The 15,758-nt window shown below is 37.3% G+C and overlaps 1 protein-coding gene across 1 annotated transcript in view; it reads left to right on the top strand.

The window, feature by feature from the left end:
• The window catches only part of LOC134799318 (dynein beta chain, ciliary-like), a 55,081-nt gene that overhangs the window by 26,231 nt on the left and 13,092 nt on the right, over window positions 1–15,758 (top strand). Inside the window, exons 25-48 of the mRNA XM_063771702.1 lie at window positions 79–303; window positions 707–1,045; window positions 1,331–1,479; window positions 1,723–1,941; window positions 2,053–2,290; window positions 2,419–2,611; window positions 2,866–3,043; window positions 3,418–3,546; window positions 3,620–3,839; window positions 5,187–5,348; window positions 5,428–5,627; window positions 6,057–6,223; window positions 7,014–7,192; window positions 7,731–7,808; window positions 8,061–8,222; window positions 8,785–8,927; window positions 9,684–9,789; window positions 11,418–11,529; window positions 12,426–12,688; window positions 13,149–13,229; window positions 13,332–13,547; window positions 13,887–14,035; window positions 14,749–14,908; window positions 15,461–15,627. Coding sequence (XP_063627772.1) covers window positions 79–303; window positions 707–1,045; window positions 1,331–1,479; window positions 1,723–1,941; window positions 2,053–2,290; window positions 2,419–2,611; window positions 2,866–3,043; window positions 3,418–3,546; window positions 3,620–3,839; window positions 5,187–5,348; window positions 5,428–5,627; window positions 6,057–6,223; window positions 7,014–7,192; window positions 7,731–7,808; window positions 8,061–8,222; window positions 8,785–8,927; window positions 9,684–9,789; window positions 11,418–11,529; window positions 12,426–12,688; window positions 13,149–13,229; window positions 13,332–13,547; window positions 13,887–14,035; window positions 14,749–14,908; window positions 15,461–15,627 — 4,235 coding nt within the window. The remainder of the gene's footprint in view (window positions 1–78; window positions 304–706; window positions 1,046–1,330; window positions 1,480–1,722; window positions 1,942–2,052; window positions 2,291–2,418; window positions 2,612–2,865; window positions 3,044–3,417; window positions 3,547–3,619; window positions 3,840–5,186; window positions 5,349–5,427; window positions 5,628–6,056; window positions 6,224–7,013; window positions 7,193–7,730; window positions 7,809–8,060; window positions 8,223–8,784; window positions 8,928–9,683; window positions 9,790–11,417; window positions 11,530–12,425; window positions 12,689–13,148; window positions 13,230–13,331; window positions 13,548–13,886; window positions 14,036–14,748; window positions 14,909–15,460; window positions 15,628–15,758) is intronic.

The raw sequence follows: 15,758 nt of genomic DNA, 5'->3' as shown, positions 1-15,758 counted from the left end.
TACTGTTTTTTGTACCATATAAACCGTGATAGTCGATAGGTAGTCGTAATTTGATTTTTTGAGCCTTTCATTCCCTAGCGAGGTGACCGCTTAAGGCCAGAAGATCAAGTGCTTATGAGAGCCTTGCGAGATTTCAACGTACCCAAGATTGTGACTGACGACACCCCTGTGTTCATGGGCCTGATCGGAGACCTGTTCCCGGCTCTTGACGTGCCCAGGAAACGGGATTTAGAGTTCGAAAAGCATTTGGTGGAGGCCGCCGTAGAAATGAAACTACAGCCTGAACCGGGATTCATCTTGAAGGTAAATATACAAAGCGCGTGTAGAATAGAAGCGGTGCTTTAAATCAATGAAGATCAGAAAATCAAAAGAAGGGCGAGTTTTAATCCGGTAACCTTGTCGCCTGAAAGCATGGGATTGCTTGGCGTCAAATCCGGGGGTTCTGATTTTTTGCTGACTTGTTTATGATGTTGGCCCAATGAATAATCCAAGTTTGTGCCCAAAATTTTCGCGGTTTTTGTGATTTTTGACAAAGTTGTGTTCGACGCTCGAAGTCACAAACTTAGATTATTCATTGGGCCAACATCATAAATCATAAAGAAGTCAGCAAAACATCAGAACTACCGGATTTGACGCAAACACAAAATGGTATAAAATTACTATTTGAAATAATATATTTTTATCTGTGTCTCGGATTGTATTCTAGATGGTGCAACTTGTAGAACTGTTCGCCGTGCGACATTCCGTTTTCATCAACGGTTTTGCCGGCACTGGCAAATCCATGGTGTGGCAATGTCTAAATAAAACTTACACTATGTTGAAAATGAAACCATACTATAACGACTTAGACCCTAAAGCTGTGACTAATGACGAGTTGTTCGGCATTATCAACCCGGCTACGAGAGAGTGGAAGGATGGACTTTTCTCAACCATAATGAGGGATATGGCCAACATGCCTGGCGATGGGCCTAAGTGGATTGTCCTGGATGGGGATATTGATCCTATGTGGATTGAGAGTTTGAACACCTTAATGGATGATAACAAGGTTAGATTTGTTTTTAACCGACATTAAAAATGTTATTCATTGTAACATCAGTTTACAACAATTAAATTCAATATTTTACAAAACATGCAAAAGACTTTTTTATTATTTTGAGTGTCCAACATTAAGGGCCTTTTTATATTACATTTACTGTAAATTTCTGAAAGTTTATTGTATCCTAAATTGAAATTCGCAACTTCGCTTCAAATGTAACCTCAGTTACGATGGAGTTACCCTTCTTACATTTACGTTACCTACAGAATGTTCATTTTAATTTTCTCTTGCCAGGTGTTGACTTTGGCGAGTAACGAGCGTATCGCTTTAAATAAGACTATGCGGTTACTGTTTGAAATCGCCACGTTGAGAACAGCTACGCCTGCCACTGTGTCCAGAGCTGGCATTCTGTACATCAACCCTCAGGATCTCGGCTGGAATCCGTAAGTTATGTGATTACGAAACCTATAAACCAGTATATACATATAAACACTTGGTAAACTTATATACAATCCTATCGCTAAAATTACATCCTTGTCTTCTTTTCCTTAGATTCCGAAACATATACGCATCGTTCAAATTTTTCTCTTTAATCCAGGCTCTTCGTGATATTAACACAATGTCCAAGAAATATTTGCTGTAGGTACCTATGTGTAAATTACTGTGATTTCGATTTCGTATTTCAGCTTTGTGGCCTCATGGATTGAGCAGAGAGGAGATGACGAGTCCGAAAAAGCCATGCTGACAGTAATGTTTGATAAGTACATTCCCTCACTTCTTGAGACTGCCAAGAAGTATAAACGCATAACTCCTTTAACCGAGCTTGCGCAAATTCAGCTGACATGCTATTTGCTCGAATGTTTCCTTAAGAAGTCTCTGTTACCATCGGAGTGTCCCAAGGAATGGTATGTAATAATTCATTGTCAGAATAAATCATCATCCGTTGATGCTTTTCTTACTTAAATGTACCATTGTAGGATATATGAAACATGAAATAAGTATTTTAAACTCATCAGGTACGAAATATACTTCGTGTTTTGTGTGGTATGGGGTTTCGGCTCCGGACTTTTCCAAGATCAACTGGTGGACTGGCGAAATGAGTTCAGCAAATGGTTCTGTAATGAGTTCAAACAGATCAAGTTCCCATCTACGGGAAACGTTTTCAGCTTCTTCATTGACCCTGAAACGAAAAAGTTCTTGCCATGGTCGGAGAAAGTGGAGCACTTCGAGTTGGACCCCGATATACCGCTACAGGTAAGATGCCTACTATTTGTACATTTACATTTTTACAATTAACCGCAATAAAAACAAAGAATCTGCTAGTGGAGCTAGGTTTAGCGTGTGATAAAACATATAAACGTGATTTTACTTCTGGTTTCTAGTCATGTTTGGTATCAACATCAGAGACTACTCGCATCAAATTCTTCATGGATCTGCTGATAGCGAACGAAAGGCCGGTGATGCTTGTGGGCAGCGCCGGCAGCGGCAAAACTGTGAGCGTTGGCGCAAAGCTGAACGCTCTGTCGGATTCCTACGCCATTACAAATGCTCCGCTTAATTTTTATACAACATCCGGTAAGATTGTACAAGTAGCTGCAAATAAGTAATATTAGGGTTAAAGATGGAGGTATTGGTATTGATGTACTTATTAAAAGGTTGTTATGAATTTTAACCCACGGCCACACGGTATTATATGGAAAAAAGACTTCTTGTGCAGAATTGTTAGAGGTTTAAGGAGTCGATGAGGCTTGAATCTTGACCATTAAAGGGTTAACTAGATACATATCTAGTACCCTAGTACTTAGTACAACTTTACTTTTGTTTCATAGAAATGTTACAAAAAGTGCTTGAAAAGCCGTTAGAAAAGAAATCCGGACGCAATTTCGGCCCGCCGGGAAGCAAATTCATGATATACTTCGTCGACGATATGAATATGCCCGAGGTGGACACGTACGGGACGGTGCAGCCGCACACCCTTATCAGAGAGTACATGGATTACAAACACTGGTAGAGTATAGATCAACATGCACATCTCACGATCAGCCAAATGAAATTGAAAAATTGTTTGACATTATGCCAACGACCGCTTTCTACCGCGCACCGCATCGTTTCCTGTCGACAGGGCGATCAGTTCACCCTTACACCTCGGAACCTAAATGGTCGCGACAGTATGAAGGCTCTTCCTTAAAAAATATATTCGTCACGGATGATGGGGGGTGATGGAACAAACCTTTGAGTAGGTGTATTCGAGGGGACATTTTTATAAAAGGTCCCAGTGGGCACATTGTACTAAAAAAAAGAAAACAATGCGAACGTAAATATTGAATTCTTCTACTGATTACAACGGTAATAATTGGTTTCTATTTTTTATACTTTTATAGGTATGATCGACAGAAGCTGTCGTTAAAGGAAATTTCAAATTGCATGTTTGTCTCATGCATGAATCCAACCGCTGGGTCATTCTCTATAGATCCACGCTTGCAAAGGCATTTCTGTACCTTTGCTGTGAGGTAAGTCCCGAATGATTATCAATGAAATCGTTGAAATACACTCATTGAACATTAAGTAACCAGTGTACTTTAGTTTCCCAGCTCTAGACGCCTGCTTCCACATCTACAAGCAAATTCTGTCGCAGCACTTGGTCAATCCTGCAAACAAATTCGGGCCACCAGTATCGCGCTACGCTGAGACACTGGTCAACACAGCTCTCGTGTTACACAGCAAATTGGCTTCTACGTTCTTGCCAACAGCGGTTAAATTTCACTACATATTTAACTTGAGAGATCTCTCCAATATATTCCAGGTATTACTTTTATCGCATCGGCACATTATTCAAAAATACTAATGTTTCATTAATAGTTCATATCAGATATTATGTTCTTGCTTCGATCTTTGAGTACATTTTTCTTGATGCGTGTGAAACCTAGCTCCTTTTGTCCACAAAATCTAGAAAACATGGTGTTTCAGCAGGGTATTAACGTGTGGTCAAAGTATATAGATATTCAGAATTGCTTCTTTTATTACTTACTCTTTTCCCTCTTCTCTTCTTCAACGTAGACAGCCTCAGAGCGTTTTCGCACTACGTCCGATCCGAATCCGATCCGAACCCGTGAAAATATGGTCCGTAGTAGCCGTAGAACTATTTCTATGGTAAGTTACGCACCGCACACGTTGAATGACGGAAAGAAATCGGATGACGGAGATCGGATCTAGTGCGTAACTTACCATAGAAATAGTTCTACGGGTACTACGGACCATATTTTCACGGGTTCGGATCGGATTCGGATCGGAGGTAGTGCGAAACCGCTCTCATAGTTATCTTCCTTTTTTCCAGTAGATGGTCTGAATTGTAACTACATATTAATATTAAGGCGATCATCTGAATTATTAAAATAATTATAAAGCCTGACAACAGTTTATTTGACCCTCGCCATTTTGCGGATTTTCAATGGTACTAATTTCTTTTACTGGCAACAAGTATTCTTTGACAACGAACTTTGGATGTCCTCGAATGTCACCGATGTAAACAAACGGAAAATATCTACGAATATATTCAAATATAAACGGTTTTATTACAAAAATGCCAAAAAAAATTACCAAAGGTGCGAAAAAAATTGTAGTGAATGCAATCAAATACTTACAGATTAAAAAAGACGAAGGATTACTTAGCATTCCAATAAACAATGTTTTAAAGTTAGTTGTTGACATGACCGGTATTGACATTTTATAGTGCGGTTTTATTGAACTGGTTAGTTGTTAGGTTTAAACTTTAATATTTCATTTAAGGTTTATGTAGATCGACGATAAAAATCCTATAATCGAATTGGAGACTGAACGTTTTATAATCGAGGTTGGTGGTCCTGAAAGCGACACAACATCTGATGAAACGAAGAATATAATAATATTGAATATTTAGAATCAGATTTTGACGAATAGGTAAATTGAAAGAACCGAATTATCTGTAAGCAATGTTTTGACATTATACGAGTATCAACCACGTATCAACATGAAGCCAATGCCCACTACCCCGACTATACATGACGTACGCACATTATTGCCATACGTAAGCTGTTTGCAGCGACACTATCTCAGGGTTAAATAAACTGTTGTCAGGCTTTACCTGATGCTATACATAGACAATATGTTGTAGGGAATACTATTCACGACAGGAGATGCCATAAAAACACATTCAGAATTAGTGAGGCTGTGGTATCACGAAGCTACCCGCGTGTATTCAGATAAATTTGTAGATGCCGTGGATATTGATGCATTCAACAAACTAATACAGGAAGTGATAAAAAAAAATTGTGAAGTATGTATAATTTTTGATTTATTTATTTTTTTATGATTTCTTATTCGTACAGACAGGTAAATGTAAATTTTTTACATAGGAAATTGACGAAAACGCGGTATTTGAAAAACCACTAATTTTCTGCCATTTCGCGGAAGGAATAGGTGATCCAAAATACTTCCCTATAAAAGATTGGCCACAAATCAAGAAGTTACTTGATGAATCTTTGGCCGGTTATAATGATTTGGTTGCTACTATGAACTTGGTGCTTTTCGAGGATGCGATGTATCATATTTGCAGGTATACTGAAAAAGAGTTTTGTTTTTAATTATTGATTGATAGATAAACTAATCGAATGTTAAGTGTTACTGAGTGATACTTATTAAATTAAATATGCCACGCGCAGTACCAATAAGGTAACTTCAGCCAACTACAATATTGACCAAAATGTTTCTTGAAGGTAAACTTATCGTGCACTTTCGTTCAGGGTTATTCGCACTAGTTACCACCAAGTTATCACTTATCACTTGAAGAACGAATAATAATCAAATTAATCTAAACTGATAATTACATTTTTGATGTAAAGTACCTACCACCCCTTAAAACTTATAATATCCGTAACTAATTCGTTAGGTAGCAACTTATTTAAATAATTATCATTATTACTATTTCGGACCGGCATTGTCTTATTTTCTGTTCCCGGCAGTAATGTACTATTTATTTGTGTAGGATCAATCGTATTCTTGAAGCTCCTAGAGGAAATGCGCTGCTGGTCGGCGTGGGAGGCTCTGGAAAGCAATCTTTGTCAAGACTGTCGTCATTTATTTCCTCGCTGGAAGTGTTCCAGATTCAGTTACGAAAAGGCTACTCCTCGACTGACCTGAAAGCAGATTTAGGTAAGCGTATAGGCATTAAATAATACTTACTTTCCTAAAAGCCGATATAAGCCGGAATAGGGAATTGCCAACCGAGTGTGATATAAAGATCCGAGCGAAGCGATGCCATTTTATGTTTATGTATATATATCCTTTCCAATTGTCTTTATTTGGTTCTGTACTTGTATTATAAACTGTGTGAGGTGTGCAATAAAGAGTATTGTATGATTCTTATCCCGGCCGAGGTGTATGTAGACTTAAAGCTTTTTTTTTAAAAGGGCGGAAATAAATATTAAACCAATAGTTCAAAGAACGGCACGCGTAGGCTGGAAATGTTGGATTCGCTTCGCTTAAGAGCTCGCAACACGTTAATGACAATATTTCCACGCATAAAAAAGTGGTTTTGCCTTTCTAGAGTTATTAGAGCGTTTTACAAAAAAAATACATTTCATTCATGTCTTCAAAATATTGACTTCTTGGGCTCATTTTACCCAGAATCATTTGTACATTCACGCCTCATACATGAAAATATGTGTCCCAAAATTTTGTATGAAAAAATATTTTTCCAGTCCGTCACGTTCATAGAAATAAAAAAAATATTCATACAAAAATGTTACGATCTGGAAAGGAAATCTTGGGACACATTTTTTCATGTATGAGGCGTGAATGTACCAATGATTCTGAGTAAAATGAGCCCAAGAAGTCAATATGTATTTTAAAGACATGAATGAAATGTACATTTTTGTTGGAAAACGCTCATTAGTAACTTTGAATTTTACATACTTTCATTCGATATTTTCTATGACTTTAGCGGTTTTATACGTGAAAGCTGGTGTGAAGAGCATCGGTAACGTGTTCCTGATGACGGATGCCCAGGTGGCAGAAGAACGGTTCCTGGTGCTAATAAACGACCTATTAGCTTCTGGAGAAATACCGGAGTTGTTTGCCGAAGATGAAACAGAGAACATTATTAACGGCGTACGAGCCGAGGTAAATTTGGAGCTATACAGTATATATCTGAACAAAAAGCAATTACTCAAACCCGTTAATGTTAGAGGTCATACTGAGCAACATTTACTGTGGGACCAACCCCAAAAACGCGGAAAAAAATTCATACACTTTGCTGGTCTGATGTTGAAATTTCCTATGGGAGAGTCAATTTTTTTTTCTCGATTTCGGGGTTGGTCCCATAGTAAAAGTTGCTTAGTATGACCTAAACATTAACGGGTTTGAGTAATTGTTTTTCGTTCAGATACAGGGTGTATACTAACCATTTTCCAGGCGTACCTACGTGTCAAAAAAATTTCATCCTTAGCATTCGGATTTAAGGTTCGAATATGATTGGAGTTTCGAAAAATGTGACTCGTTTTCTAATGAATACCAAAACTACTTTTACAAAATGTGAGACGCAAATACAAATTTGATCAAATATTGGACAGGTGGAATACACACGATTTAAATACTATTAGTTATAACCAATTCATACAGTATTTTGATTGAACGTATTTATCCGACATGTCTTTTCCAGACTAAAGCTAGCGGCCTGATGGACACGAGAGAAAACTGTTGGCGATTCTTTATCAACAAAGTTCGGACCATGTTAAAGGTACAGTCTTGTTTCTTAACGATTGTATGGTATATTGTTTGTCTCAATGTATTATGGGCTAAAAGCATTATTTTTTTATTTTAGCTTAATTAAAGCATTGCCTGCCCATGACCACGTAATGATTGCTATTAGTGTAGAAACCGCTATCGAGATATACTACCTTCTGGTCAAAAGTTTAAGTGAACTTCAACTTTCAGTTGGTGGTATATTTAATTTGCAAAAAATGGATGAAATTAGTCTCCATAATATCAGGTGGTGTTATGTTTCTCGCCGGTGGGCGCCACGCTCCGAATCCGCGCGCGCAAGTTCCCCTCCATCGTCAACTGCACTGCGATCAACTGGTTTCACGAATGGCCCGCTGATGCCCTGAAATCTGTCTCCAGGCGTTTCCTAGCTGAAGTGGAGTCTTTACCGGTACCCTAATATTTGGCTTTGTTCAATACGAATTGATTCTTCTTTACATATAATTGTATGCTTGATTATATGATATTTTACCTAATTACATTTTTCGTACTTTTAATTTTTCTTGCATCTATTTCTACTTGTACTCTGTTTGGCCCGAGCGTTAACTGGTAGAGAATGTCTACTGGCATTAAGTTCGTCTTTTGTACAATTTTTACTGTGCAATAAAGTTTAAACAAATAAATACTGGCTCACTACTGTAGCATAGTTGAAAGAATAATTATTAATTATTCATAAACCTTAATGCTATGAAGACGTTAAAATCTCTTCAAATAATCAATTAATTGTCTTTATAAACAGAAAACATTGCTTTATAAACATTGCTATTTACAGCCTGGCAAAAAAGAGTAGAAATTAAAAAGTGGCAACACTGTAGTGTCGTCCCGTTCTCTTATATATGTATATTGATTTGAAAGGAACGACACTACAGTGTTGTCACTTTTTATATTCTACTCTTTTTTGCCAGGCTGTACAGTATTTACATAATGCAAAAAAAAACTTAAATCTTCTACAGCCTGACTTCGTAAAGCCCGTGTCGGATTTCATGTCGCACGTCCATCAAAGTGTGAACTTAATGTCTGCCATTTATTACCAAAACGAACGGAGATATAACTACACAACGCCAAAGACTTTCCTTGAACAAATCGCTCTGTACGGGTGTGTATGCTTAATATAATAAAAAAAGCTATCATACATTTGTTATAACGCCATTTGATATATTATTATATGTTATAATGTAAGTCTAGTACGCAGGCCTACTTCTTTTGCTAGTTTTTTTTTCCAGGGAGGTCGCAGTTCTAACCTAACCAATTTTTTCACGGTTTGCGATTCTGCGGGAGCCGCAGTTCAACCCTAACCTAAACCACTTTTTTGCTAGGAATTTTAATCTACGGAGGGTCAAAGTTCTAACCTAATCTAACCCTCCTTTTGCAGTTCCAACCTAACCAAACCCATTTATGTCGTGCAACTATTATGTCACACAATTATGTGTTGTAACTTGTTATAGCAAATAATATGCTTTAGAGTATGTAATAATTATGGCAATACATATATATTAGACAAAGTGTAAATATACCTTTACGGCTACCACCAGTTTTGACATTGACATAACGCTCACGTTTAAGTAACTTACTTTCTATGCATCTCGCTCGTACTCGCATATGCGAGCAATAGTGGAAGCGAGATGTACAGAAAGTAAATTACGTAGACGTGAGCGTTATGTCAATGTTAAAACTGATGGTAGAGGCTCTTATGACCATTCTATCAATAATAACATTATGTAAACCGTTAATTAGGTATTACGGTGTTATGCCATTTATTATGTTATTCAAAATAACGAATATAACGATATATCAAACTATAATACTTATATGAAAAGTAATTATAACAAATGTAATGCATCCCTCTGTACAGTAAGCTGCTCAATGAGAAGACGAAGAACCTGCATATGATGATCACTAGGTTAGAGAATGGATTGGAGAAACTGGCGTCCTGTGCGGCCGATGTCGCCGTGTTAAAGGTGAATTATATGAATAATTATGTGAAATTTTGATATCTCTGAATAATCTCAATTTAATTAGTCGCTTGATGAGAATGGAAAGCTTAAAAAAGTCTTAGATACTTTTTTTTACTGCGAGGCGATTTATTTAGGTGCTTTAAAACGCATGGAAAAAAGTTGCATGGTGCTCAATTTAGTAGGTAACAGAGTTTTTTAGACGAGTTAAACCATCGTAGAATTTTATTTTATAAAGAATAAAGTATCAGAAGATTGAATAATTTTACGGTTTAGACTCACTTGTTTTTAGTCACTCGCGCGACATGTTCCGGAGATATGTTTCAAATAGGCATTTTTTGCTGTCCCACGGCTAAAACTCGAAGTCCATAGGACTAAAAGACTGGTTATGTATATATTTTAATTCAATGTATTATAAGCATTAAAACGAATGTACAAGTGCACCTTAAATATTATTTGTTTCTGAGAAAATCGCATTTGAAGTTCCAAAAACGGCGAAATTTGCCATTTTTCGCGTGTCCCAGTGGCGGCATAGCGCAATAAAAAAGGTCATAACTTTGGATGTAGGCAACGTATTATAAACAACTTTGTATTTTTATAAAGAGCATTTTCTAGAGAATTGATTTAATCATATTGATAAATTAATGCGTGATTTAATAAAACAAGGGAAGCCTTTTTATCGCTGTCCCGCGCGGCACCTGTTTTGTTATGACTTAAATATACCCCCTATAATCTTCTTTGTCTATTGAATAACGGTTAGAATAAATTTACGACGGAATAGTGCGGTTAGTTGGGCATCGATTGACATTCAGTGTGGACGCGGAAACAGTTCAATTTATTTAAAAACATGTAAATCTCATTCGATATATTTTGGTACGACTACAATGACATTTGTATGGAGGCTTAATACGTTGGTACATAGTTGAAATAAAAATGTTTATTTTATAATAATAGTTGCAAATATAGTGTTAAAATATATAGTAAAATAAATAAGTGAATCGGTTGTATTGTGTAGGAAATATCGCTAAAAAATATTATTGGCGACATGTCGCGACATTTGTATGGCGACATTTATACGGCTATTTTGACCGTAAAAATGTCGATTGTGGCATTTGTGGCATACAAATGTCGACATAGTGTCATACAGATGTCGAGAAGGTGCCATACAAATGTCGTCAGGGTCTTACAAATGCAACAAAAATAATAAATAGGAAAAATGCCTTATACATGTCAAAAGCGCCTTACAAATGGCTAAATAGTGTCATACAAATGTCGATCTTTAAACGTCCATATCTAGCTAACTATAAAATTTGTTGTTAAAAACCCTTCCTAAAACGATGATTAAAAATCACATTTTTCAAAAATAAAAAATTGCCATACAAATGTCGAAAAAACACCCTCTTCAAAAATTGACCCAGGTCTCCTTTCTCAAGCACTAACAGTGCGAGCAGCGTTCACGACGGCCGGCCGTGTATCGCGTACAAGTGAGTCGAAACCGTAAAATTATTCAATTTTAGTATGTCTCACAATAGTTTAAATTCATCAGAAGATTTAAAAACCCTGCTACACAACACGTTACGATATTTAGAAAGAATAAAGTAGGTAAAACTTTTAACAAAATATTGTTTATACAGGTGACGTTAGCGGAACAAGAAGTTATATTAAAAGTAAAAAATAAGGCGGCTGAAGAGCTTATCGAAGTGGTAGGCGCAGAGAGCGAAAAAGTGTCGAAGGAAAAGGCATTTGGTATTTACATACCTATTGTTTTTTTTTTTATCTTATACCTTTAAACAAGCGATTCTTGTATAATAATAAAGGATGTCCCAAAAATAACGCAAGATTTGAATTTAATTAAAAACCCTTTTTTTTGTTATAATATTATTTGTTTACTAAATAGGGTTATGTCATATGTGTGGAATTACACGTCGGGCAAATGGCCTCCACGGCTTTGCTTACGCATTCTTGTCAAAATTTTCCGTGATTTTGCATAAATTTGGCTGAATTTCACCGATGCAGCGTCCAATATCCTCCTTCAAGGCATGGGTCGTTGTAGGCGGTTGGCATAGACTTTTGACTTTAAATAACACCATAAAAAGAAGTCTAAAGTTGTTAAAGCGCAAGATCTAGGGGGCCAACTCTGATTACCGAAACGAGAGAGTATACACGACCAGGAACCCAACCCAAACCCTAACATTCAGCTGTCAAATAGTTTTTTTAGGGTTGCCAGCACTATAATGCAAAAATGGCGGCAAATTCAAATCATGCGTTCTTTTTGGGACAACCGATATATATTTATATATTTCGGGGATATCGGAAACGGTTCAAACGATGTCGATTAAATTAGCTATATGGGGACTCCGGGGCGAAAAATCGATCTAGATAGGTCTTATCTCTGGGAAAACGCGGGTATTTGAGTTTTTATGTGTTTTTTGTCCCAGATATTAAAAATGAAATAAATTATATACTTCGTTCCATCGCGCTTTGATAAAATATACATTGCTTTAACGAGTTCAGGCCAAATACTAAATAGCCGATCCAATGCATCTGCTTGACTCGATTGTGCGAAAGCTATATTCATCTGATCTAACCATACTTTATTGAGATTAGTCCGGTATCCTTATGACGTTTTAATCTAATACCAGCTGCCGAGGAGGAGAAGAAAGTAAAAGTTATTGAAGAAGACGTCACAATAAAGGCTAAGATATGCGCGGACGATCTGGCCAAGGCTGAGCCGGCCCTTTTAGCGGCCCAAGAAGCCCTGAACACCTTAAATAAGAACAACTTGACTGAGTTGAAAGCCTTTGGGTCTCCCCCTGAGGCCGTGGTCACTGTCACAGCGGCCGTGTTGGTGTTGATGGCGAAGAAGGGAAAAATTCCTAAAGATCGGTCATGGAAAGCTAGTAAGGTAAATACTTTGCAGTAGGTATATTATGACGGCTGTACACATTCGACGAGAGCATCTCGCCGAGAGTCTGGGTACCGCTCCGATCCAATCGGAGAACCACGAGACGAGACGAGGAAGAGCGGGATGAGAAGGGAGCAGCATGTACACCCTCGTTCTCGGTCTCTCTCTCGACGAGTGTGTACAGCCTGCATTACAATCTTTAAGTACTCTTTATGTCCAGTCACCACTCGGGATTGTTATGCCATTTAGGGTTCTTGCTAAATTGGAAATTCTATAGTGTAAGTATTGAACAACCAATTTAGCTAGGACCCTAAATGGCGCAACAATCGCGGAGCGTGATAGCCCATGTAACACATACGCAGGTTTCTAATTGAAAACAATTGAGAGAGTTCCTACTATATTCCGTGACTTGATAAATATTTTAATGTTATAAAATTATTTAATTTTATTTAAATTTTAGATTATGATGGCGAAAGTTGATCAGTTTTTATATGATCTTGTCTACTACGACAAGGAAAACATACATCCAGATGTCATTAAGGTATGTTCTGAACGACTATATCTTCATTGGCGTATGTTGAAAAATATAGTCGGATAAAATAATGAAAACTAGTAAGTAATTTGCTTGAATTATTTTTACCAGGCAGTTCTACCGTACCTCAAGGACAAAGATTTCAATCCAGAGGTTATCAGATCAAAGTCGGCGGCTGCAGCCGGACTCTGCTCTTGGGTCATCAACATCTGCAAGTTCTACGACGTGTTCGTCGTTGTAGAGCCCAAGAGAAGGGCTTTAAATGCTGCAAACGCAGAGTTACAAGCAGCTAGGGACAAATTAACATTCCTAACTGATCAAATTAAGGTACTTACGTGTTTTTAAAACTTTTAGACTTCAATCAGAATTTTTTTCAAACATTGACAGCTTTTTTTTATCAAATTACCCAAGAAGAGTCAATATTTTCTCATTATGGTAATTGGGTGAATTGCAATTTTTTTTACATAATTAAGACTAGTTAACGACCTGCAATTAGTCTTAAGTTAATTGATTGATGATCACAATGGGATCAATTAACTTAAAACTAATTACCGGTCCGTAACTTTGTACAATATTTTTGCGTTTCACCCAATTAACGATTAGAAGTAGTCACGAAATACAAAAAACAAATTTTCCAAGTGGTCAAAATTGCTTTGTGCTTTATAGGAATTAGAAGAAAAATTAGGAGTTCTAATGAAAGCTTTCCAAGAAGCCGTAAATGAAAAGATGAAATGCCAGGCCGAAGCTGACGCTACCAATGCCACCATTGATCTAGCTAATAGGCTGGTAAATGGTTTGGCTTCTGAGAAAATCAGGTGGGATACTTGTATTTTTCACTACTGTGCTTTATATACTTTCTCTTATATGCTTAAGTCGGTAGTGTGTTGAAATACGGGTGGATTATCGTTTCCATACCTACGAGTACCTACGTACCGTAAAAGTTCAGTAAACGCGAAATAACTTAAAAGTAGTTACAGATACACTTTCTTCAGAAAGTTTTATACTTTTACGGTATTTACATTTTTTTAATTGTTGGATATACTCAATTACTCATGCATATTCATCGGTTTGAGTTACTGTTGATATCTTTTCACAATGAACCTCTTCGAGTAACAGGTAGAAAAGTCGGTGGGAAATGAGTATATTACCCTAGTCTGTTCGAGATCCTAAAAATGGTGAAAAATAGAGATACTACTCCTAAAAATACGTGTGATACCTCATTAGATTCGTCATGATGCCTAGAAAAATGTATTCGAAGCGTGTATTAGCACACAAAAAATATCAAAAGTTATAAACAAAAAAAGGGGGGAAAAAGTAGTTTTTTTTATTTCCCCAATATCTCAAAAAGTATTAATATTTAAGAAACAAAAATTAATATTATAAAAAAGGAGGATATTTCCAATAAAACATTCCATACTTGCAGAACTGTATCTCCTTTATTTATACTTACTTTTTATTCAACGCTGAACACAGCCCTCCGCGCCTCATTATTTACTCAGTATTTGATAACGCTTTCCCTCGTCTCCAGATGGTCAGCAACGGTGGTGAATCTCAAAGAGTCTGGTAAGATGTTGCCCGGTGACGTTCTGTTAGTCACCGCCTTCATTTCATACGTGGGTTGTTTCATGCGTCGCTACAGGGCGCAGCTCATGAATGATGACTGGGTTCCGAACCTTGCAAAGACTAACGTGAGTATTTTTAACTTGATTTTCTCTATCGTTTAAATATGAAACTGTAATCGTGGTCAATATCAACCGAAATAAATGTCATATACTAAGAAAAAGTGACCAAGGCCTCCAGTGCCCCAGGCTGGAATCGAACCAGCGTCCTCTGCTATCGCGGCAGGTGCCTGTGTGTGCTACCCTTAAATTTTTTTTTATAGTTTTTAATGTTACCGTTCAGTCACAATGTACGATTTATATACCTATCCATGCGAAATTGCAGCTTTCTACCACTAACAATCACGGAGCAAAGCCGCGGACAGACAGACAGACGGACATGCCGAAACTATATAGGGTTTCTAAGTAACTACGAAACCCTAAAAAGTAGAGTAGACACAGTCAAATATTGGTCCAAAAAATTAGGCGTAAATACGCCCGTGAGTGACGTATAAATTAAAGCCTAATTTTTTTTGTCAATTGTTGTGCATAGATATCCTCCTTATCATACTTTATTATTCTTTAGGTTCTTAGGTATATTATTTAATACTTGGTCTAAAACTGAAATATGGTTACATTCAGCCTAAAATCGAGACTACGCCGGACCTGGACCCGTTGTCGATGCTGACGGACGACGCTCAGGTGGCCACGTGGAACAACGAGGGGTTGCCCACCGACACCATGAGCACGGAGAACGCCACCATCCTCACCAATTCTGCACGCTGGCCGCTCATGATCGACCCTCAGCTGTAACTGCTTTAACTTAAACTAGTAGTTCGCCCCGAACTGAGAACTCGCGGTTCGCCAAAAAGTTAGATCAATTGATGTAAACCGAGCACTTTCATTTTATACCAACTCAACCATACTTTCTATGAAATAA

This window comes from Cydia splendana, chromosome 18, assembly GCF_910591565.1.
Source record: "Cydia splendana chromosome 18, ilCydSple1.2, whole genome shotgun sequence".
NCBI classification, from domain to species: domain Eukaryota; kingdom Metazoa; phylum Arthropoda; class Insecta; order Lepidoptera; family Tortricidae; genus Cydia; species Cydia splendana.
The sequence above is the reverse complement of the archived record's forward strand: the minus strand, read 5'-3'. Positions and strand labels throughout refer to the sequence as shown.